This window comes from Pantherophis guttatus, chromosome 5 (genome assembly GCF_059756535.1).
Source record: "Pantherophis guttatus breed Tessera chromosome 5, ASM5975653v1, whole genome shotgun sequence".
Lineage (NCBI taxonomy): Eukaryota > Metazoa > Chordata > Lepidosauria > Squamata > Colubridae > Pantherophis > Pantherophis guttatus.
The window spans coordinates 52,151,597-52,177,031 of NC_142067.1; the positions used below are offsets into that span (position 1 = coordinate 52,151,597).

General features: G+C 38.0%; 1 protein-coding gene across 2 annotated transcripts; it reads left to right on the plus strand.

Moving 5' to 3' along the window:
* Positions 1-24,796, plus strand: IFNAR2 (interferon alpha and beta receptor subunit 2). Of its 2 annotated transcripts, none has more exons than XM_034434624.3 (11): positions 1-441; positions 3,355-3,446; positions 9,265-9,306; positions 10,491-10,620; positions 11,621-11,707; positions 15,484-15,597; positions 17,231-17,409; positions 17,866-18,008; positions 18,927-19,089; positions 20,317-20,435; positions 21,954-24,796. In XM_034434624.3, exons 2-11 carry the CDS (start codon positions 3,407-3,409, stop codon positions 22,563-22,565), a joined length of 1,629 nt encoding a protein of 542 aa, XP_034290515.2. In that variant the 5' UTR covers positions 1-441; positions 3,355-3,406; the 3' UTR covers positions 22,566-24,796. The 2 variants fall into 2 exon arrangements, with proteins under 2 accessions (XP_034290515.2, XP_034290598.2); XM_034434707.3 differs by having other exon boundaries at positions 15-441; positions 20,362-20,435.
* Positions 24,797-25,435: the final 639 nt, after the last annotated feature.

Below are 25,435 nucleotides of genomic sequence, written 5' to 3' on the forward strand. Positions count from 1 at the left end.
TTTCAGACTTTTCTGTCTGCCCCTGGATATGGTTCCTGCATCTCCTAATTGTTGTTTGGGTTTTCCCCCATCACTTCCTACCTTCATTGTTTGATTTGTTTTCTTGGGATTTGGTTCCCAAACAATTGGTTCGCGCAGCCAAAACTCTTTCTCGTGAAGGAAGAAAGCAGGCACAGCAAACGCTGCGAAGGGAGGGAGGTAGGGAGAGCTGCGATTAACTCACACCACCCTTCCTTCTTTCCTAGGCCAAAGCAGCGCTTCTCCGCCACCCCGAAGCCAGGCCCTCGCAGCTGAGATGCGGCCGCCTGTGACAACCCCGCCCTTCCCACTCGAGTTTGCTTTCATTTTCGGAATCGGGGGCCCATCGAGTGGTCTTCACCGAGCGGCAACCAAAGGGCTCGCCTGACTTCGCTCCCGAGGAAAAGGCGGCTCCTTTGGCAGGTAAGCCGGCAGGGGGCCAATTCCCGTAGAGTTCTCCAGGGAAGGAGGAGGGAGCCTCAGTCGCAAAGCGCTGACTTCGCGGCAGAGGCCGGAGTCTCGGTGAACGCCCGTTGCACCCAAGGATGCAGCTTCGGCGAGAACCGAGCTTGGCACAAGCAGGTTGTGCCCGCCCCTCGTCGAGGCCGGAGCCGGGCGTTTCTTCCCTGCCGCTTTCCAAGACTGGCAGTGAGGAAAAACGAGGCCGGGCTTTGTGCTGAAGCGGGAAGAAACGGGCGAAACTGCGCCGCCGCATTGGCCGCGGCTCCTTTCCTGTGGCGCGTAGCAGCGGCCCGAGGGGCAGCGGGAGGCCATCCCGGGGACGCGCGAGGCCCCGCGCTCTTCTTCGGCCCTCAAAACGGCCCCGCGCTCTCGGCCGCAGCGACCGAGGGATTTGCCTCAGCACCCTGTTGAAGGGGAGACGGAGCTGCAGAGGAAGCGGGTGGAGGGCGGAAGGCTGCCGCAGCCTCTGCGTCTGCTGCTTCGGGCGGCCACAAGACGACAAGATACAGAGAAAATCAAACCCGTCTTAGCCCTAAGCGTTGATCTAAGTTGCCGGCTCTCGTCCCTAAAAAACTGCAACGCACACACACACATCACACAAACACACACCAGCTCGTGCAGAGACGCACCTGAATAGGTCTGCACCTTCAAACAGAGCTGCTGTGTGATGATTAATGCAGGTAGACCTCGACCTACAACACTTCCTTTAGTGACCGTCCAAAGTTACAACGGCACTGAAAACTGACTTAAAACCATATTTCATAGTTACAACCTTTGAAGCATCCCCATGCTCCAGCATCACATCACATGTGATCAAACTGCAGATGCTTGGCAACTGACACGTACTTATGACCTTTGTTGTGTCCCACGGTCATGTGGAACACCTTTTGCAATCTAATGATAAGCAAAGTCAATGGGGAAGCTAAATTCACTTAAGGTCCTAAAGTGGGGCAAAACTCACTTAACAAATGTCTCACTTGCCAACGGAAATTTTGGGCTTGATTGTGGCCACAAACTACCCGTATTGGTTTTTATGACAGCCAATGCAGGGATGGGGAAGAGGTTTGCCTTTTGCCCCAGAAAGCTCCATTGAAGAAGGCAGATTTTGCTTACAGAATTAGAAAAAAAACCATTGTTTATTTGTAAGAGAAATTCAGATTCTGAGACAGCTAATTCTTTAGCAAATGGTATTAAATTTGCTGGACACTAATAATTTATTAGAGCCTTAATTCCTGTTATGGAGGTTCTTAATATAAAGTATGGTAAAATATCAACTCTATCTTTTTAAAATAAATGTGAAGACAGCAAAAATACTTCCTTGTTCATGCAAAAAATACTATTTCCTTCCAGATTAACACAATGCACAGGCCATGGCCTTTAAAAAAAGAAGAAGAAAAAAAGAGGAAGGCAATGCAAATTTAAGATTGTTACACTCAAGTGTGGTTTTGTGACTTGGTTTCAGTGCTAGTCACTTCCCATTTTTTTCTGGGAATCAAATAGTTGTTTTTAAAAGCTTGTGTGCCTGAGTCTGAAACTTTGCCTAAAAAGCTTTCTAAGGCAGCCTTCTTGGAGATCTATTTAAAGTTAAAGTTTATGTGTCTTTACATGTGTAGGGAATACAGCATATATATCATGTGTCCTGTTGTCAGTTGGAATTAATATTAATTAATGGCTTCTGGAAGACCTGGGGGGGGGTGGAGGCAAAAAAACAGGCCTACCAGGTCCACCGTGCCATCACGTGTTAAAAGCAGGGGAAGCACGGGGGGTGCGCATGCATGCACGGGGGGGGTGCATAGAATTATGGGTGTGGGCATGCACACGACCCCCCCCCGGTGCTCCCTTCCCCACTTTTGGCATGCGATGGCAAAAAGGTTAGCCATCACTGACCTATAGCATAGCTTTATCAGCTAATGTTTTATTTTCAAGGCTTATTAGGTTCCTGGTTTGATTTTAAAAGTCCCTCTTTGAGGGAGATGGGCAGTTCAGAAATGTGAAAAATAAATAAAAAATTAAGTTATACACTTTTAACAACATTGAAATCAGTGTAACTCGGTTTATTGTGATTACTATTTATTTCAGTCAAAGCCAAGCTTTATCTTCCTTCTATGTAATTTTGCATTATTTAAAAAAAAAGAGAGAGAGAAATCTATATCTGTATTTTGGTACATAAAATATGTACAGCCATCAGTGATTGTCTGAATAAGGGTTCCAGGAAAGAAAGGATCAGTTCATTTGGCTTCCTCTGTCTTTTAATTGCTCTGGTGCATTCTGGAAGCTGTGGCTGAACAAATGGATTGCAGTTTTGAACTGCTGTACCTCTGTTTGAATACTAAGTAACACTGGGTGGTGAGCTTTAAAAGTACTTAGAAACGTAATTGTTTTAACTGGAGCAAAGAAATATCATGTATTTGAAGTTTCAATTCCTTTTATAGCAACTGTTGTGCTATAAGTTGCACTTTAGGCAGCTGAAAAAAAATGTTGATTTCACAAATTTAACAAGGAGCTCTTAAATACAATCAGACTTCAACCTTGGAGTGTTACATTGAGTTATATCGCATTGTATCCTTTGGCAAAGGTTTCAGTGAACAGAAGCTGTTTGTCTGTGTGGGTGTGTACATGCACATACATTGTTTCTATTCGTATGAAATCTCATACTGTTCTGGAGGTCCTCCAGCTCTTTAGAGCAGACTTGAATAGCAGAGGCCTGCAGAGAGAAGAGAGATAACAGAAAATCATTTTCCTCTCCCACTTAAAAACATCTTACATCAAAAAGCCTTATTTGAATAGGAGGATATAGCAAAGCTTTAACATTACAATACATTAAATAGCCAAGTTTATTATTAGTTCAACACTGTTTCATTTGGTCCATTGCAGATGCACAACTAACATCAACACTTCAATTGCTAAGATGTGTTTTTAAACTACAATGGCATTTTCCATGAAACCACTGAATTTCTGCAAACTTGGTAAGTTAAATTTAATTAGAGAGAATGTAGGGTGCGGTTTTTTTGGCTGTCAGTTTCTTCTTTGTCATGTGTTATCATTGTGGGAGGAAATTTGCCCAGGAAATGTTATGATCACCTCCTTTCATGTGGCTAAAACAAATTGTTTGTTTGAAACAAAATATTGATAAATGGTCTTCAAGGTGATACATTAATTGAAGCAACAGCAATAGCAGTCCTACCTAATTTGGAGAGTAAAATCATGCACAATTTATTTTTAAGGTTTTTAATTAATTTTGAAAAATAACAATTCATTGTTCTTTTATTTAGCATTTGTCTTATTTGAACCTCTTTCCTAAAACATGTAATATTAGGTTTTTAAAAAAAGAAACACATTTTGCATTCAGAATAGAAAAATGTATTATTACTATTTATAATTCTAAGCTATAATTTTAAAATAGTTTTATAAAAGGCATCTGCATGAAAGCAGAATTAGTGCAACAAGGAAAAAAAGTTAATATTTTTCTAATAAGTGTTCACATCAATGGGAACTTGCTTCTTATATTTCCCTTTTCTGATTGTAATTCTTTGTTTTCAGCTTCATTTTTTCTTTTCTTAACATGGCAACACCAGCAATTAGATGTCCTGAAAATTTTAATCTAGCAATGTCATAAACATTATTAGTATTCCAAACTACCAGTATCCCCAGCTATTACTCAGTAGCATGTTGAATGTCATTCAATCTGGAGGGCCCATCATCATATGATCAACTACTTTATATTATCTATGGAGCTGGATTCCTGGATAAAACACTTCTCTTGCACAGAATAAAATGATGTATTTGCCATTGTCATTAAAGTAATAAACCAACTCCAGCATATTCTTATATTGTTGCTACCTAATACAGATCCCTGTTTTCTTTAGTTGGGCAATTCTTTAACTTCACATCTTGGATGACAAAGCCAGGAATACATACTTTTAGGATACACTTATGTTTTGTATATTAAATATCTAGTGATTGTACAAAAAAGGTTTAATTGGTAATTTTTAATTATTCTATGAGGGCTTGTCTTTCATTTGTAAAACTTTCTGGTTGAACTAACACATTGTACTAAGCCAGAGTTTATGTTTATTATGGTTTATTGAAAAAGCTATGATTAGCTAGGATCTAATGCCAAAGACCCAAAATTCATTGCCTGCAAACCACGGTCGCTAGATTCACAGATACTGAACTAAAACCCACTGATGGCTTTGTACAATATGTATCTTTCTATCCGATAGCTTTTACATATGCCCCTATTTGATCTTAACATCATTACTATTTTTTATCTCTTCCTATTTGTGGATATGTGGTCAAAAGTTAGCTTTTACAAATGAATAATATTACTTTGTAATTCCATAAGTGTCCCAAAAGAAATGGTCTACAATAAATAATTAAAAAAAGGAAAAGCAAACTTCAGGGTTTTTTTGTGGTGAGAGAAAGCCAAATGCCTGATTGTTAATACAAGTACTCCTCAACTTACAACCATAATGGAGCCTGCCCATCATGGTCATAAATCCTGATGGTCATAAAATGGGTTGGCCATGTGTCCAATCCGATTTTAAGATATTTTTTGTGGGGGTACATTAAGCAAATCAAAGATTCACCATGGCTGTTGTTTTTTTTTTTTTTATTGTAAAAGTTTTACAATTACATTTTCACCCCGTTTTCACCCCCCTAACCCACCCCAAGCTCCCCAACCCATCCTCCCTAACCCCCCCTAACCCTCCCCTCCCCCCCGGACTTCCATAGAGTGTACCCCATCATTATCCCCTTTATATATAAAAAAAACCTTGAACTTTAAACCCCCCCCAACCCCCATATCATTTTTCATCTTCACATAGTTCAAATATTTCTATCTTAATGTAATATAATACTATCAATAAAAAGCTATTTGATACTTCCTAGTTTGATATTTGTTCTGCACATAATCTATCCATTTTTTCCATTCACATTCATAAGTCTCTTGTGAGCGGTCTTTTAAATATGCTGAAATCTTCGCCATCTCAGCGAAACTGGCCATCTTCAAAGTCCATTCTTGAACGGTGGGCAAAGCTACATTTTTCCAATATTTACCTATCAACAATCTCGCTGCTGTAATCATATACAAAATCAACTTTGTTTCATCCACTGTAAAACCCTTAGCTATACCCAATAAAAACAATTGTGGAGAAAATTGAATTTTTTTCTTCAAAACATTCTGCATAACCCACCAAATTTTTATCCAAAAAGCCTTAACTTTCTTACAGGTCCACCAAATATGAAAATATGTAGCATCTGTACAATCACACCTCCAACATTTTGGCTGAACATTAGGATACATACACGACAGTTTCTTAGGGTCTAGATGCCATCTATAAAACATTTTGTAAAAATTTTCCCTCAAATTCTGCGACTGTGTAAATTTAACATTCTGGACCCAAATTTTTTCCCATGTTTCCAACTTCACTGGTTCTTCAAAATTTTGTGCCCACTTAATCATACAGTCTTTAACTAATTCAGTTTCTGAATCCCTTTCTAGCAAAACATTATAAAGCCTTTTAATATGCATTGGACCTTTCTCTCTTATATGTCTAACCAATTCTTCCTCATGCAACATAATACCAATTTTTTGGTCCTCTTTCCATCTCAATTGTAATTGATTATATTGTAACCAAGTTAAATTAATCCCTTCGTCCAACAGTGTCTGCAAATTCTTCAGCTGCCATCTGCCCGCATCTGTAAAAAGAACCTCTTTGTATAAAAACCCCCCGAGTGACATTATATTTGTATTCCACAAAGTATGACCAAGATCCAACCATAGCGGTATTTTATAATCCCATTTGAGTCGGTGCTTCTTCCAAACTCTCATCAAAGAGTCTCTAAGTATATGACTTTTAAATATTTTATCAACTTTGTCATCATAAAATAAGTAAGCGTGCCATCCAAATTCAAGATCAAAACTTTCTGCATTCAGTATTCCAGCCTTTTTACTTCCAAACCAATCACTTGTTAAAGTTAAAGCTGCTGCATCATAATATAGCTGTAGGTTTGGAAGTTTAAGACCTCCTCTTTCTGGAACATCTTGCATAATTTTCAATTTCACTCTCGGCTTCTTCTCGTTCCAGACGAGTGGCTGTTGTTTTGAAAAAAAACCCAGAAATAAATGCTGGGTTTTGGCAAAACCATCATAAAACGTAGTCACGTGACTGCAGGATGCTGCAGATGGACATAAATGTAGCCCAGATGCTATGTGCCCAAAGTTCAGTTACCTGACCTGGTAACTGTGACTGTCAGAATTTTGAATCGTGGTTGTGACTATCCCCTAGGTACTGTAGGTCCATTGTAACTTTGAACAGTCACTAAGTGACCGGTTGTAAATCAAGGATTAACTGTATCAAACAAAACTTTAACCTTAGACTGTCTACTGTAGACCTCACCTCATTCCTAAGAGGTCTATAAGGGGCGTGCATAAGCGCACCAGAGTGCCTACCGTCCCTGTCCTAACGTTTTTTTTATTTGTATCCTTTTCATATATTTATAATTATGTTTACACTTGTATCTGTCATAAAATACATGCTTGACGAAAAACAAAAAATGTACTCCAGTAGGATGTGATCCAAATACAGTTAAAAAGTTGAGAAAAGTTGAAAATTGCACAAATACTATAAAATCTATATATACCACAATATATTTGCCATTGCCCTAAAAATACTACTTACAGGTATAAAATCCTATACCTATCCTTCTTCCACCTGGCATTACTAATAAGATATATAGCTGGGCAGTCCTGCCATCTAATTTTACAAACTGCCATTCAATGTAACTGATATACCACCAGTGGCGGCAGGGCTTCTGTCAGGTCCCAAATCTTCTCAAATGGAGGTTCTTAAATTGTACTCTGAAAATTGATTTTTGTGGAATAAATATGTTTTAAAGGTACAATAAAATATCACCATTTTTAAAAAGTACTTCTATTTATTTTACATCTGCTTTTGGACTTGTTTCAGTCATCTGGTTACATCAGATTTGGCCATTTTAAAACAGGCACTTTCCCATCAACAGAAACAAACTTTAACTAAGAGTCCCATTGATTCCAGCAGATTATGAGCAGTATAATATTAATATTTGAAAAAATGTTAAGATCAGTGGTAGGATTCAGCCAGTTTGCACCACTTCAGGAGAACCGGTTGTTAACTTTCTGAGCAGTTTGGCAAACTGGTTGTTGGAAGAAATCATTAGGGCAGAGAACCGGTTGTTAAATTCCTTGAATCCCACCACTGGTTAAGATAATTTTTAAATAAATTATGGCATTAGAGGAAAGTGGTTACTGTCAGATGGAATAGATCAGCCTTCTACAAACTAGTATTTATGTTGGCTGAAGTACAAGAAGATTGTTTGTTCAATTAGTCAATTTATATGAATGCCTAACAGATAAATTATGATACTATGTGGCTAACAGGTTAAAAAGAAACAAAAAATAACTACCGTATTTTCCGGCATATAAGACGACTAGGCGTATAAGATGACCCCGACTTTTCCTTTTAAAATATAGGGTTTGGGCTATACTCGCCATATAAGACTACCCCTCTTCCAACGCACACCAAATAAAAATTAAAAAACATCAACTGGCTCACTCACAATGTAAAAGCAGTTGTGCTAGACCCAAAATGGCCCCTGCAACAGGCAGGAACCTCACACAGCCACAAAAAGCCCAAAAAACCAACTTTCACACTTTACACACACAAAATTCCACATACAGCTTTGTGAGATTTTGTGTGTTTGTGTAGTTAGAGTGAAACACTACAGAAACACACTAAATCTCAGAAAGCTGCACAAATATTATTTTATTTTATTTTATTTTTATTTTTATATGAAAGCTAAATTTAAAACTTCCTAAACTTTAAATGGCTAGGTCTAAAAAAGAACAACTTAAAAAAACCCCAATTAACTATTTTTTTAAAGCTCCCAAAGGGGGGAAAAACTTACCCAATAAAACAGGGGTCTCCAACCTTGGCAACTTTAAGACTTGTAGACTTCAACTCCCAGAATTCCTCAGCCAGCTTTGCTTTGCTGGCTGAGGAATTCTGGGAGTTGAAGTCCACAACTCCCTGCCTGCTTGATTGCAGGCAGGGAGTGGCTTGCTGATGGAATGGATTGCAGGCAAGCGAAGCAAGGCAAGCGTTGCGACTAACAGCTAAGGTAAGCAAGCTGGAGGGGGAAAACTTTTTTCCTTTTACATGGCTCTGGCGATCCTGATTAGCAGGCAACTCAGCTGGGATCGTCAGCTTGGATCGCCAGACCCATTTAAAAGAAAAAAAACTTTTTTTCTTTTACATGGCTCTGGCGATCCAAGCTGAGTTGCCTGATTAGCAGGCAACTCAGCTGGGATCGTCAGAGCTTGGATCGCCAGAGGAATTTAATAGTTCATAGAAACTGGTTTTTGTATACAAAAATATCTAAGCACTCCCAATTTATTTTATTAGAATTTACAATAATAAATAATTATTTGTCTGGAAGAAAAAGAGGATAATAAAAAAGCAAAAATCCAATATCCCAATAAATCTAAATACTATCTTTACTACTTAAAAAAGTATATCATGGTTATTTTAACTTTTTACAAATAGCTACTTCTAAATAAACTTAAATGTTTTGGAAAGATTTGGAGATAAAAAGTCATGAATACCCACCCACCCTGTTCTGTAAGAAAGTCATGAATCTCTGATGCTAAATTCTATTTTATATTAACTTTCCAACCATCTATTTATATATGATCAAATGATTGTAGCATTTTTCCTAATATTTGTTTTGTTTAATTTACAGTATACATCAGTGCAATAACTTTGACTTTTAGCAACTTTCTTGGTAAGTATTTTTCATGTACTATAGAGATCTTGCTAGAGATGAGCTGTTATTGATAGCAACATCTCTGTAAGTGACATAAATCCAGTCCATCGATCTATCTAATGTTATGCCAAAGCATGATTTAGTGTGACATATCTAAAGATCAAGCAAGACTCTGCTTCACACATATCCTCTACTCTATTTTATCCTTTTCTTGCAGAGCTGGGAGGAAAATTTTGGAAGTGTTTATTTTTAGGGTTTTTTTTAGGACTGCTGATGTTAAAATGAGCCCACTTTAAATAACAGATTATAAAGCTGTATTACTTAAATTAACCAAATTTAATATAACCATAACCTCATGATTGCATGTAATAATCTAATTTTAAAGAAAAATGCTGATGGGGAGGAACACACAAAGCTGTTGCTTAACTGAACCCTTCAAGCTTGGGCCTGTCTGGGATTTCTGTTCCATTCATTAAAACTACATCAATTTCATCATCATCACCAACAACAGTGTGATGTTGGGAGGCTGCAAAGCAAGCTTCCAGCATCATCCTTATCTCCAAGAGTTCCTTGGTCCCCATATCAGGCAATAGGTATTCTTAGAAAATAAACATGCTGACTGACTGCAATCTAATGCTTGGTTTAAATTATATCCAGCAAAAACAAATGGGATATAAGTGCATTAAACAGGACTAATAGCACCCTGGGTGCTTAAACGGGGTGGGAGAAAGCACCAATTTGCATGATGGCCCATGGAACATTTTGCAACTATTTATATCCATTATTGACTCAGTCGGTGTTCTTGATCACAAAAACCCAGGGAAATCTCATTCTGTTTGAAACCAGCTATGCACTGTTCTGATTTCTCCTATTTTCCAAAATGATTTTTTTAACTATTTAAAAAATAGCTCTTATGCCCTCCTCTTCCTTCTTCCTCCTTTTCTTTTTGTGTGCTTTTGCATGCTTCTTACTTTAAATATATATAATGGTGGCAAACAATCTGCTTTATGCATAAAGTAAGGGGCAAGATGGACAACTAGTTTTGGAATTGCTGGTAGAATCATCAAATTGTAAAGGAGGAGAGCAGGAAGAAAAGTCTAGTCTTAAGCTATGAGAGATATAGACATGGCATGTCCTAATACATTTGTACATTCTGCGTGATGCATATGAATATACAGTGAGAGGTTTTTTTTCCCCACAAGAAACATCTCAATCATCATTCATTCTGAATATGAAACAAGAGGATTTTGAGTACATTCTATCATGGAAAGCTGGAAATAGTTCAAGGATGCCAGCATGCTACACAGTGATGTACCAGTATTTTACAAAAAGGTTTCTATCTGTTTTCTTTATACATATTTCTATTTACATTTTATAACTGTTTACAAGTAATCATGATGGACAAAGTATTATTTTAACACAGGTACTTAGATATTGCTGCAATAAAAATAAAAATAATGCAAATGTTTAAAGATCAGTAGATTTATTTGGTACATCTTTTGTGCATTGGACACAATTTGATCAAATGCATGGGATATTATTTCTTATAAATACCTAGTAAAGTTGGGGAGTGATTATCATTTTGTGAACAGAGGCCACCCTTAGTATTTTTAGGAATGACAAAAGCCACAGAGCATGAGATGATAATGCAAAGTAACCAGCCTATGACATACATTTGAATGACTCCAGATTTTTCTGTATTTTCCTGAATTTAAGGTAGAATTTAAAGAGGGTTCTTTTTTTAGTTCTATAAAGACTATTATTGGGAATACAATTCAGTATTATTAGTATCTAGTCTGAAAATGATAGAAAACTGTGAAAACAATTTTCAGCAAATGGAGTCAGAAAGGATCCTGGGTGCTGCATATACCTGGAGTATAGATGCTATCCTATATGAACCTAAAACCAATTGAAAATCTTGAGGTGATATAGCATTGCCTCAATCCTTGGTGTATTCAGGAGGTCAAAGGAAAATAAGTGACAAAAAGTTCATTATGAGTTAATTGATGCAAACCTTTGACCACAGTATATACTTGCATCCAACACTGAACACAAGCATGCCTGTTTTGTGAATATTTTCATCATCACAATTTTACTAGGTGCCTATAAATAAAAGAAGATCAGTCTGTTATATTAGATTGAAGTACTGTACATTTGCAAAACCCTACAGTTATCACTCATTTACAATATTATCATTATTACTATCAATGGCAGTAATTAGCACTTTTTCCTATTTGATGGAGATAAACCTAGAGCAAGATGGCTGCCTTTTATTGAATGGATGGGACATTCAACAGAAAATTGAAGGGAAACTGTTTTGCTTTATTTTTAGAAATTTTGGCTGTAATTTACATACCACGGGAACAAAGTCAAAATCAGCAGTAAAAGGCCAGGAACAAGTTAATTCTTACAACTCCAGGCAAGTAAATACTGTTGAGAAGTTGGTATTCCTATCTATATTTGTCCTCTTTCATTTTACTTCAAGATAATCCACTGTATAATTTTTGTCTTCCTGCTTTCTATGTTGTGAAAGACAAGTATTTTATATCAATACACAATAAACCAATGAATGACAGTTTAAAGATTATAATGTGTCTTAACATTTCCACAATGTTTGCTTTGGAGTGAATTTGAGGCTCAGAATTAAATCAAGAGCATATATATTTTTATTTTATTTATTTTGTCAAGCATTTATAAGATAACAAATATAAGTACAAACATGATTATGAATACATGAAATGGATACAAATAAATGGGGACAGTGGGACAGGGACGGTAGGCACATTGGTGCACTTATGCATGCCCCTTACAGACCTCTTAGGAATGGGGTGAGGTCAACAGTAGACAGTCTAAGGTTAAAGTTGTGGGGGTTTTGGGATGAAGCCACAGAGTCAGGTAGTGCATTCCAGGCATTGACCACTCTGTTGCTGAAGTCGTATTTTCTGCAATCAAGTTTGGAGCGGTTTACCTTAAGTTTGTATCTATTGTGTGCTTGTGTAATGTTGTGGTTGAAGCTGAAGTAGTCATTGAGAGGTAGGACGTTGTAGCAGATAATTTTATGTACTACGCTTAGGTCAGACCGAATGCGGCGTAGTTCTAAGTTGTCTAAGCCCAAAATTTCAAGCTTGATGGCATAAGGTATTCTATTGCGAGCAGAGGAGTGGAGGACTCTTCTCATGAAATATCTCTGGACTCACTCAATTGTATTAATGTCTGATAAGCAGCGTGGGTTCCAGACAGATGAGCTGTATTCAACAATTGGTCTAGCAAATGTTTTGTATGCCCTCGTTAGCAGTACAATATTACCAGAGAAAAAGCTACACACAATTAGGTTAACAACTCTTAATGCCTTTTTGGCAATGTTGTTACAGTGGGCTCTGGCACTTAGATCATTAGAGATGAGTACTCCAAGGTCCTTAACAGAATGAGGGTCATCTACAAGGTCGTATCCGCCCAACTTGTATTTTGTGTTCTGATTCTTTTTGCCAATGTGTAAGACAGAGCATTTGTTGGTTGAGATTTGGAGTTGCCAATTGTTTGACCATTCTGACACGTAGTCAAGGTCTTTTTGAAGGGTAGCAACATTATCAATAGTGTTGAATAGTTTTACATCATCAGCGAAGAGAACGCTGCTGCTTATAATATGATCGCAAAGGTCATTTATGTAAAGTATAAAGAGTGTGGGTCCTAAAACACTGCCTTGGGGGACACCGCTGTTGACAGGTGCAGGGTTTGATAGGGGGCTCCCTATGTTGACCACTTGTTGTCTGTTTGACAGGAATGTAGCTATCCACTTATGCAGGGATCCGGAAATGCCATAAGATTTTAGTTTTAGAAGTAGTTTGTCGTGTACCACTGAATCAAAGGCTTTATAGGAGTCTATGTAAATGTGTCTATTGCTTTGCTCTGGTTGAGTTGTGTAGTCCATATGTTTTTGCAGTGTAGGAGTTGCATATTATAGGACAATTTTTTTCTGAAATCAAATTGTTTGTTAGAGAGTAGGTTGTTTGTCTCTAAGTGGAGAGTAATGGATTGGTTTATGATTGATTCCATGACTTTGCAGGTGACACAACATAAAGAGATAGGTCTGTAATTTTCACCTAGGCTGTGGTCACCCTTTTTGAAGATAGGGATGGCCGTGGCTAGTGACCATAGGCGGGGCAAGGAGCTGGTTCTGAAAGATTTTTCAAAGATTAAGTTTAGAGGTTCTGCTATGGCAGTGGAAAGCTTTTTTAAGAAGTAGGCACATAGTCCATCAGGTCCAATAGACAGAGATGGTTTTAGGCTGTGTAGTGCCTTTTTAATGTTATCTTCTGTAAAATCGGTATGTATTAGATCGTTGTAATTAGTTGTGGTACGATTAGGAAATGTGGAGCATGTGCCATTGCTGTTTACAAAGACTGAGCCAAAGAATGTGTTAAAGAGGTTGGCTTTAATGGCTTCATCATTACAGTCTTTACCGTTAGGTCCTTTTAGGGATGGACGGATTTCGAGTCTTTAAGTTTGATGTTTACAAAATTATAGAAGGCGCGGGTGGATTTTGTGCACAGAAGGTTTTCCTCTTGTTTGATGTGATAATTGGTGCATTCAGTCTTTAACTGGTTGCATATGTTTTTGTAGCGGCTTTTAAAGTTACACATAGCCAGCTTTGTTTTTTCGCCAGAGATTTTTTTTTTGATTGGAGCTTCCTTATTGTTATGGGTAATTTGTTTTTTCTGGTTTTGGGGGTTATTAGTGGTACATATAGTTTAATGACTGTTTTGACTTCGAGCAAAAAATGTTATAATGGTCTTCGGCAGTATTACAGCCCATGAATAGAATTTGCCAATCAAGAGATGAGAGGTCAGTGTCTATTAGATCATAGTTGGCTTTTTTAAAGTTATAATTGGGTATCCCATCATTATGATAATCTTTGTAAGGATGTATATTGAGACAAAAGTCAATCATGCTGTGGTCGCTGTTGGAAAAGGGTTCTTTTATTTGTAGATCATAAATTGAGATTAAACTGCTGCAGAAGATGAGATCAAGGCAGTTGTTGAGTCTAGTGTTGTTAGTTACTAGTTAATCCAGTCCCAGATTAGTAACAGCATTGTACAGGGTTGCGTGTATGGGTTCAGTTGTACATTCGTTTAGGGTCCAATTGATAAGAGGTAGATTGAGGTCACCAAGAAAGATCAGAGGGTGTGGGCAGGAGGCTGCCCACGTTAGTAGTGAAGTTAACTTGTTTGCATGTATGAACAAATAATAAAGAAAGAAAGAAAGAATAAATCTGTATTATATATAATTCAGATCTTGAACTAAGCTGAGAAACCCAGGTTTGTGTCCTCAGATGACCATGGAAATTCATGGCTGATTTAGAGCCAGTCCTCTCTTTTAACGAACTTCCTGAAAGGTTGCAGTGTAAGAAAAAAATACCATAATAGGAGACTCCTATGTGTATCATTCTGAGTTGCCAGGATACAAATATAATAATAAAAATAAAATCAAAGATGGTAGGTAGAAAAATATATAATATATATTTTTATATAATTGTTCTGTTCTACTTGGGAAGATCAGATTTACTGCTCTTTTACTCAGTCTTCCCCATTTTTCTGCTTCAGTATGAACTGTTGTGTTTGGGGTTTTAGACATGTAGTGGAATACACATAGGCTGTTCCTGAATTTAAATGGTTCACACAGTACATTGATCCCTAATTTTAAACCATAGCTTAACCAAGTTACAATTTGATTTGATATCATATAATCCATAATGGATGGGTTCACAGTCACGCTAAGTACAAACCAAAGAAACTATGCTTTAGATTAAGATAGTGTATTAACCCAGTCATTGATTAAGGCAACAGTGATCCCCAAAATAAAACCAGTTCTAAATGTCTTATTCAGTAAATTTATTTAAACATTGTTGTGCTTTACTCAGTATCCAGAGTACGAAGCCTCCAGGAATGGCTCTGTCTCCTAGAATATCTCCTTGCCTTGCATTGCTTTGATATCTGATGCCCCCTGCATGTGTACAGCAACTCCCAAAAGGAGTGTATCAGTTTGAGAAAAACTGTCTTAGGCTGTAAAACTCTTAAGGAAGATTATCAGAAGAGTCTGATGTCTTTATAGACACTAGAAAACAGGATGATTTATGATTCTTTCTTTTTGATACTTGCATCTCTATCACAGATGTTCTCTTTCCTCCCCCCCCCCCAGGTCTCAGGAAAACCAGGATTCGGACCATCATGTTCTGGGACCAGGGCAGTTGGCTGTTTGCCCAGCTTTCTCAGAAACAGATGCACAGAAAACACCAATGAAGCAGGATCTAAGGTGGAAGATAGAAATAAATTCTTAGCAGAAACCCAGTAAAGGCATCTGAGGTTTAAAAGGACCTTAAACATTTTCACTGAAATCAAGAAAAATTCTGAGACCATCAAAAGTTTGAAAAAATACTGACTTGCTAGCTTTAACCACCCAAATACAATCCCCTTGAGTGAACAAAAGTTGATATACCTGCTGTATGGTACATAAACATGACATCTTTTTGTAAACTGCAATGCATATTTATTATTTATGTGCATGTGTTTAAAATTTTAAAATAAAACCATAAATAAAGCATGTTCAGACAACTTTCCAGTCAATATTTTATAATACTTCCTTTCAGTCCTATAATTAATTAAGAAAAACTTTTGAAATACTTTCCTGTTCTTCCTTTCAGAATTTTTCTAGCACAGAAATATTCTTGCGTGATTGATATGAAGGTGCATTTCAGACTGTTTTCTTGATTTTACATGTGTCTGTATACATGCTTGCCAGATGTCACATTTTTAAAAATATCAGGGAAAGGATAAAAATGTTATCAAATTCTGCAATATTATGACTCTTTTAAGTGATATATGAATGTGTGTGATACTCCCCCAAATAAAACTAAATAGTATGTAATGTCAAAGAAACAAATGAAACTGTTGCGATTCATTAATTAATATTTTGATAAATAGTTAAGCACTGGGGTTGAATCATCTCTTGAAACTTTCTCTGGGTTTTGCTTCCCATTCTCTCTGCGGAAACCTGCTGTAGGCTCATCCAGACCAAATATAAATGAGTTTGGACAGAACACCCATTATGCCTCATCATTTTTAAAAAGTCAATTGCTCTTTAAATTGATACCAATCTTCCAGAAGTCATGACCCATACTTCGGCAACATCTGGGTTAAGGATAAAGAATAGTTGGAATAGGAAGGAAAATGAAGAAAAGGGATAAAAATGGATGCCCTTTGAGCTGAAGGGAACCAATCACTAGCTCGGGAAGAACGAAAAGAGAGAGGACCTAATTATGCATTGCAAAAATCATTAAATTCATCAAGCAGCCCTCCCAAATAACAGTTAAACATTCAGGCTAATTTTCTAAAGCAACTGTGCTTTCCAGGAGCAGTGCAGAGTATTTGCATCTCTTGCTTATTTCTTTGTTTTTAATAGCATCTGTTATTCTTACCAGTGAATGTAAGTGGATCTTCTCAAAGATACAGTCCCTACAATGATGTCAGGAATATTTTTGAGCAAGGAGGGTTCTGCCAGGGAGAATGGGAAAAGAAAAAAATCTCAAAGTGAGAACATAAACTTTCTCAATTATAAGAAACAACAAAGTTTTTATTTCTGCCAAAGGAAGTGTTACAAAATTGGAAGGGTCTTCAGACTTTTGTAGCTGCCATATTTACTGCTTTATCGCTTTGAATCTATGCACATAAGCAATAAAAGTGCATTGAAATTTGCAGAAGAAATCCATACACCATGCATCAGCTATGAATTCATTGAAACATGCAGCTTTACCAGGGTGCCTGATCTTGCATAGACAACTTCATATACATCTAATTTGGGTCCAACGTTTTGGCCAATTATCATATATTTCTTTGGAATCACTGTTTTCTTACTGAAAAATATTGTATTCTTTCTTGTTTTTATATAGTGATATAAAATCAAAATTCAGGACAGTCCAGGAATGTACTAATATTACAAGACCATTCTGTAATCTAACAAACGAATTTGCAGACTTTTGCCAAGGAAGTGCATTTATTATAGTACAGCAAGACACCAGCAATGGAACAAATTATTCAGATATTCGAACATTCAATCCATATGCTGAACGTAAGTAATTTCTTCCTTCCTTTTGTTTGAATCATATATTAATTTTCACTATCTCAAATCAAGTCATTTTCCCTTTGGGGAAATAAATTTTATTCATTTGTCATGCGAGTTGGCCTTGATGACCTTTATATCCAGTTATACTATACATTTGAGGAGAATTTTAAAAGCTAGGATAGAAGTTAAGAGTAGCACAAAGAATCAGGTTCTATATTCAGGGCTGACTTTCAGAATCAAAATTTACATTGATGATTAAAGCAAATCCATAATAAAAAATTAAATAAAAGTATGTATCTTTCTATTGAAAATATTATTTATAAGAATCCATTAGGTTTGATTAGAAATCCTACGGAATTTCCAAGGTACTTATATTTTAGACTATTACATTTGCTAAAATTAAAAAAATCTGGATTGCCAGCAAATAGTATTGATAATTTCTTTTATTTATGTTTTAATTAGGATGCTTCAAGCCACCTGAGTTTAATATTTCTGTCTGTCAAAACTGTGTAAATGTTACAGTGAAACTTCCACCTCTGTTACTTAAAATTTATCAAAAACTTGATTATAGAATCACAGTGAAAACAGCTGATCTCAAGGAAAATGTAAGTAGTTGATTATTAAGGTCTTAATAGTATCAGAGAATTCACTTTATAATTAAGAAATGTGCTAAGTTTTTTGCTTTTACAATATTATATTTCTCAGCTTCAAATGTGTTGAGCTCACATCATTTTCAGCCATTGTGACCTTGGTTTCTTTCAGTTCAGTGTTTCTATTCATTGGTTCTAAATGGAATGATGGAATCCAGATGGACAAGTTTGCTTTGTATGGGTTCAGAATGCCAGCTGAACTTGATGGGTTGAGTTGTTAAGATTAATATAGAAAACCAATGGCCATATTAGCATACAAACCCACACAGTTAAATTAACAAAAGCACTTTAGTATATAGACATTGCAATATCATCCAATTCAGAAACACAAATTACAAAAATAAAACTACTGTTGATATTGCTGTTATGATTATTGTAGTTATAAATATTGATATAATAATAGTGCTGATATTTAAAGGACTTCACAAAATATCTCACTATTTCTCTAACCCCCATATAGAAAATGACATTCTTAAATAGAAAGTATAGTGGTACTTCGGTACTCATTGTTAATTGGTTCCGGGAGGCACAATAAGTACCAAAAGCAATCAGTACCAAACAGATTTTCCTCATAAGGAATAATGTAGGGATTCACAAGGCAGCCAACACCAACAAGTTCTAGCTTGTGTATTGAGTACTAAACAAACGATGAGTATCAGACAACATTTTTTGTATCAAAGTGCATTGAGTACCAGTTTGATGAGTTTCAAAGTAGTTGAGTTACTGCTTTGAGTTACGGTTGATGTACCACTGTAAGTGCAAAGCCATGCCTTGATTCCGGGTTAAAGTAGAGTGTCACCAATTCACATCATTTAGCTTTATCCTTTCAGTGCATTTTAAAACAATTCACCTTTTTTTTTTTGTCTTTTACAGCGTATTGATAATACAACCAAACAGGATCATTTCTTCACTATTCTGGAAGATTTGCATCCAAATAAAAATTATTGCATTGCTGTTGAGGTGTCTACAGGTGTTAATCGCCAGTGCAATTCCACCATTCCAAAATGTATTATGCTTGACTCCAATAATAGAAAAGGTACAATGAATTATGAAACAAGGAAATGGAATGGGTCAGAACCTGTTTTATTTTGTGACTAAAAGACTAAACATTTGATTACCATTTCAGTATCTTTTACATGATTATCGTATTTTTAGGGCTATAAGACGCACCGGACTATAAGAAGCACCTAGATTTCCAGGAGGAAAACAAGAAAAAAAATAGTTTTTGGCTTCCACACATCGCGTTTTTGGCCTCCCCGGCTGCCAGAAGCATTCTGCAGTGCTCCACACGTCCCATTTTTGCCAAAAACAGGTCAGTTTTGGGGCTCCCAAGCCCTCAGCGCATCACATTTTCACCCTCCCCGGCCCCCAGAAGCACTGCAGTGCTCCGCACATCTTATTTTTCACCAAAAATGGGCCTGTTTTCGGTGAAAATGGGACATACAGATCACTGCAGAGTGCTTCTGGAGGCTGGGGAGGGTGAAAATGCGATGCACAGAGCACTTGGGAGTGCAAAAATGGGCCCATTTTTGCCAAAAATGGGTCCATTTTCGGCAAAAATGGGACATGCGGAGCACTGCAGAGTGCTTCTGGGGGCTGGGAAAGGTGAAAACGGGACATGTGGAGCACTGCAGAGTGCTTCTGGGGGCTGGGGAGGGCGAAAACGGGATGTGCGGAGCACTGCAGAGTTCTTCTGGGCTTAGGAGGGTGAAAACAGGATGCGCAGAGCACTGCAGAGTGCTTCAGGGGGCTCAGAAGGATGAAAACGGGACGTGCGGAGCACTGCAGAGTTCTGGGCTGGGGAGGGAGAAAACGGGACATGCGGAGCACTGCAGAGTTCTTCTGGGCTTGGGAGGGTGAAAACGGGACGTGGGGAGCACTGCAGAGTTCTTCTGGGCTTGGGAGGGTGAAAACGGGACGTGGGGAGCACTGCAGAGTGCTTCTGAGGATGCGCAGAGCCCTTGGAAGTCCAAAAACTGGCCCATTTTTGGCAAAAATGGGACATGCGGAGCACTGCAGAGTGCTTCTGGGGGCCGGGGAGGGCGAAAATGCAACGCGTGGAAAGTTTGGGAGGCCAAAAATGCCTGTATCCAGTCTATAAGATGCACCTAAATTTTCGCCCACTTTTCAGGGGGAAAAAGGTGCATCTTATACGCCAAAAATATGGTATATTATGGTTCTTTGTCTTCCTGACAAAACCAGGTAGTTTTGAAATAATCTGCAAATGAATTGTTGTGTAATGAAATATATTTTTAATCTGCAGATTATACTATGTTTTCATTTTTGGCTCTATTTATACTATTGGCAGTGGTAGCCATTCTAGTTTTCCTGCGTAAGGCTGGTTTTATTTCCTTTAAAAGGAAGACATCACCAAGTGTCTTGGTAAGTAATGTGGCAAAATGCTTTCAATTTAAGATTTGTATATGTTAGGGCAGTTCAACCAAAGATGGTTAAAGGGATTTCCAGAAGAAGCTACATGTCCCTTAACTCCATTGAATATTCCCTGTCTTCCTTCTGTTCTTCATAGACTTGGGGTGATGTAACTTATTCATTAGTTTAAAGACTATTTCTATCCTAATGGCTGTGAGACTGCTCTTCATTTTAGTCTCATATGTTTACATATTCAGTTAATGTGCCAAAAGAAACATCACTCTTAGTTTGGCTTATTGTTGCAGGACTTGATATACAAGTGGATTTGAGCTTACAGTCAGGAACTTGCACAAGGTTTAAGGAGGATTTTTTTTACAGTATGTAACTTTAGAGTTGATTTTGGAAACGATTAATTCGCTGTAAACAGCCCTCTGGAATCCAACGAAATCTTATTTTAAAATAGACAGATTATGTTGCTAAGGCTAAACGAATTCCCACTCATTATTATGTGCTGCCTCTGGTAATAGATATGGTGAAACGCCTACATCAGACATGAGGAAATGTTTTCTGTTCAAGCGAAATCCTTTGAACAGGGTTTGAAGCAGATTACACCAGGGTGGGGTTTGACAGTAACATTAGCAGTGAAACGGAATTGAAAGTCCTGCCCTCTGATAATCATCCATCTCTCTGTGCCAGAGAGCACAAGGTACACCTGAGTCAGAGGTGGGTTTCAGCAGGTTCTGACCAGTTCTGGAGAACCGGTAGCAGAAATTTTAAGTAGTTCGGAGAACCGGTAGTAAAAAGTCTGACTGGCCCCGCCCCCATCTATTCTCTGCTTCCCAAGTCCCAGCTGATCAGGAGGAAATGGGGATTTTGCAGTAACCTTCCCCTGGAGTGGGGTGGGAATGGAGATTTTACAGTATTCTTCCCCTGCCACGCCCACCAAACCACACCCACCAAGCCATGCCATGCCATGCCACGCCCACCAAGCCACACCCATAGAACTGGTAGTAAAAATTTTTGAAACCCACCACTGACCTGAATGAAAAGCTGTATCTGTCATAGGCTTTCTTTCATTTATGAACAATAATCAAACGAGGCTACAAAAGCCATCTCTACTTTCCTACTGGGAATGTAAAGCCCCATTGAACTCTAGCATGTGCCACCTCATAGCTTTATTAACAGAAGTGAAGAGTTGGGGCTCTGGTTGCCAAGAGGTTTGCTGAGAGCTTTTATGTCCATTTGTCTAAAGCTTATTTTTCCTCATTAGGGAAGAGGGGAAATAAGAACCTGTACCTAGTTACCCACAAGGGAACTCAGGGCAGAATTAAAAAAGAAGAAAGCATTTGACATTCTGAGGAAGGAAGTTTAATAAAGCACCAGCATTAAAGATACAGAAAAACGAAGAAATATTATTAGTCAAATGAATATATACATGTTTCAGGCTTTTTTTTTTTATCACACAGCAATACTCTTTTGAGGGCATCTGTGAATGTGCATACCAACATTTGTTTTTGGTTTTTTTCCTAGAACATCAAACCTAACTTGGCTTATTCAGTTTTTGAATCAGATCCTGAAGAAGTTTGTGATGTGCAGGTCCAGAAAAGTAAAGTGCAACAACATAGTGACGATGAGGACAGTGAAAGTGATGTTGAGAGTACTTTTGATACTAAATGTGACATCTTTAACCAGATTACACCATTCTCTGAGATGGATATCAGTCAGAAGTTGTTCACAGGTTGCTCAGCTACTACAAATGAAGTAACCAGAACTTTAGCAGAAAGAAATCAGAATGATATTGACAAAAGCAGCCCAATTACCCCATTATATCCTGAAGTGAACTCTGGCCATGTAGCAGAATCAGAACGTACAGACTGCTTAAATGTAAATTTAAATACTGTGATGCTAGGAATATCGGATAAAAATCTGGATTTTTCTACATTTGACCATGAAGATATAATAGACTTGAATGAACCTTGTATTTCAGATGCATTTGAACCAAACAATTTCACTAAAATGCCAGATAATCAGAGCTTTGATGTTCAAAGTCCTCTATGTTCATGGGAAAATCTTAGTGTCTCTGGAGAAAGTGAATCATCTTATTCAGAAACAGAATGCACCAGTGGATATATGAGAAGATGAATCCATGAAAAGTGACACAACTTCCACTGACCCTCCCTTTGAAAGGCACTTTGGGGGAGCAGTAATTTAGACCAGACAAACATTGAGCTCTTTCTACCATTTCTTCATTCCAAATTAACCCTAAAATGATTGTGAGACTCATTTAACCAAGAAACAGTGTTGATACTTTACTATCTGTATTTATATTGCATGTGGTTCCTATGGATACCAAAATATAATTACATAGTTTGTTGTATAGATCTGGAGCTACAGTTTATACCAATATTGTGATTGGCAGACATTTTTTCTATAGTTGTGTGTCCTGCCTTCTCCAAATTAATGTCTACATGATGTGCTCTAGTTAGGAATTCTAGAATCTGCACCTCCGGCATATCAAAAAGTCATCACATCTGGACTTTACTTCTCCTTCATGCAGCTAATGCATATATTTGTCCTGCTGTTTTAGAAATCTAAAAATTAGCTGCTTTTTCTTGTATTTATTCTTTTGTTTTTAACAGCCTTAAACTTCTTAGTACATGACTTTATTACAGGGCAATTTACTCCCCTGTGATTTACTTGGCAAGAAAGATTGCAAAATAAGGCAAATCTTACTTAACAACTGTCTTATTCAGCAACTTTTGGCTTCAGTTGTGGCTGTACATCAAGGATTACCAATACAATGTGAGATTGGTTTTCTTTTTTCAAACAAGGAAAGTGAATTTCTTAAAGAATGGTTTCTTTCATGCATTTCTTCCAACATGCCTGAAAGAGGAAAACTGGTGGGAAATAAGGCAGATTATAGTTCATGCAGAATCCAGCACATGACAACGGTCATAACACTGGATCGGGTATTCCTCTTAGAATAATACCTATGCAAGTGGGTATTTTTAATATCTCCCTTGTCACGGTCAGATCATGCCTTAATTTCCATGAAATTCTCTAGAACTATTCATTGCAAGGAGGCTGGTTTCATTAGGTCCAGACCTTGGGGATTGATAGAGCCAGGTAGATTTCAGAGGAAATGGGAGTTGTTCCTTTGGTCTGCTGTACAGACATCCAAAGTTACAAGTTAGAATAAAGTGGTTGCTGAGACATTGGATCACCTCAGAGGTGGGTTTCAGCAGGTTCAGACCAGTTCTGGAGAACCGGTAGTGGAAATTTTGAGTAGTTCAGAGAACCGGTAGTAAAAATTCTGATTGCCCCCCCCCATCTATTCTCTGGCTCCCGAGTCCCAGCTGATTGGGAGGAAATGGGGATTTTGCAATAACCTTCCCCTGACATGCCCACCAAGTCACACCCAAGCCATGCCACGCCCACCAAGCCACATCCACCAAGCCACACCCACAAAACCGGTAAGTAAAAAATTTTGAAACCCACCACTGGATCACATTGTACCCATGCAGCCTCTTCTCTCTTGGGGATACTATCACTTCTTATGCTTTACAGAGGAGCTGAGGGAGATGAAACAAGAGTTGTCTAGAGCTTGTCAGTTCTCAACCTGGGGGTCGTGACCCCTTTGGGGGTCGAACGGCCATTTCACAGGGGTCGCCAAAGCCCTCTCTCGCCCCCCCCCCACGCCTTCACTCACCCTCACCCTCTGCCTCTGTTGGATCGTCGGTTGCCGTTCGCTTACCCCGCCCACTCCCAATCTATTGCTGCCTCCAGAGTCCCAGCTGATGGCTAGAGGGAAAAAAACTTTAAATTCGTGCCGTGGGGCTTCAAAGAGCCGCCCTACTCTCAGCTGTTTTGCGGAGGGCTCTGTTGCTAGCTAGCTGCAAAGAGGTAAATTCCTGGAGCAGATTTTTTTCCCCCTAGCTCTGTTGAAAAAGCGAAATTGAAAGTAAGCAGGGTCTTTGCTGCAACGTGACAAAATGAGGCAGAGAGATTTCTTTTTCTTTTTCCTCACCAAAAAAGGTAGGTGCAAAACTGCAAACAATGGGAAATTTAGGGCAAAAGAGGAGGTTCAAGATTTTAAAACACAAAAGAAAAAAAGCTCTATTTAACTAGGGAATTGTAATAATTGAGATACTATTGTATATTGTGTTGAAAGCAGAAATGGTTAAGTTGTGGTTTGGAGGAATATATGGGGGAAATTATTTGGTTTATTATTATTGGTAAATATAATTAATTGATTTGTAAGAAATTGGATTGCATGGAAATAATTGGAATATTCATGTTCATATTGATTAATATACAAAAAAGATAGTTATATAACTAATTGATTTATATTAAAATGTTGAATTTGTATTAAACAACTGTATTACATAATTACATAATTAACCAATGTGAGGATGGATATAAAAATAGATGACAATGCGAAGGGGTAGAATATAGAATAGAAGGGAAAAATTGAATTTGATTAAGATTAGAGATGAGGATGAAGGGTAATATTGTTTTTTTAAAAAAATAGATGAGGAATAAATATGGTAAAAAGGAAATATAGAAATTGTAAATTTAATTGAAATGACTAAACACTGTGTTGGAAGAAATATCCTTCTGGGTTCTGCTCCAAGTGGGGAAAAAGACACTGGAAACATGGAGACTGCTTGGAAAGATTGTTTAATGGTGGACAGGATCACATGGCTTGAGTTCCTGAACAGAAAAGGGGCAGATACAGTAAATCCTTGGGTTTTTATACTCTCTCTGGCTTTGCATTTCTTGGGGCCCCGAAAGAGTATCCTGATTGGTTGTCAGACTCCCAGGGGGTGGGGGTCTTAGCTAGCCTTGCTGGCTGATGGTCACATGTGCTTCCCAGGTTACATGCTTCCCAGGTCACGTGTGGTGAGTTTCGGTTGCTAGATGGGGCCCATTGTGTTAGTTTCTGTTGCTATTGTGTTGCAAATGTCCTTTGACAAAGGATTGACTTACTGCCTCTGGCCCATTAACAAAGG

Bases quoted from the DNA above. Each gene is read 5' to 3' on its own strand.
- IFNAR2 (XM_034434624.3), top strand. From the start codon at position 3,407: ATGGCATTTTCCATGAAACCACTGAATTTCTGCAAACTTG. The intron at 3,447-9,264 runs GTAAGTTAAATT...TTTAATTTACAG, and splicing joins ACTGAATTTCTGCAAACTTG to TATACATCAGTGCAATAACT. The intron at 17,410-17,865 runs GTAAGTAATTTC...TGTTTTAATTAG, and splicing joins ATTCAATCCATATGCTGAAC to GATGCTTCAAGCCACCTGAG.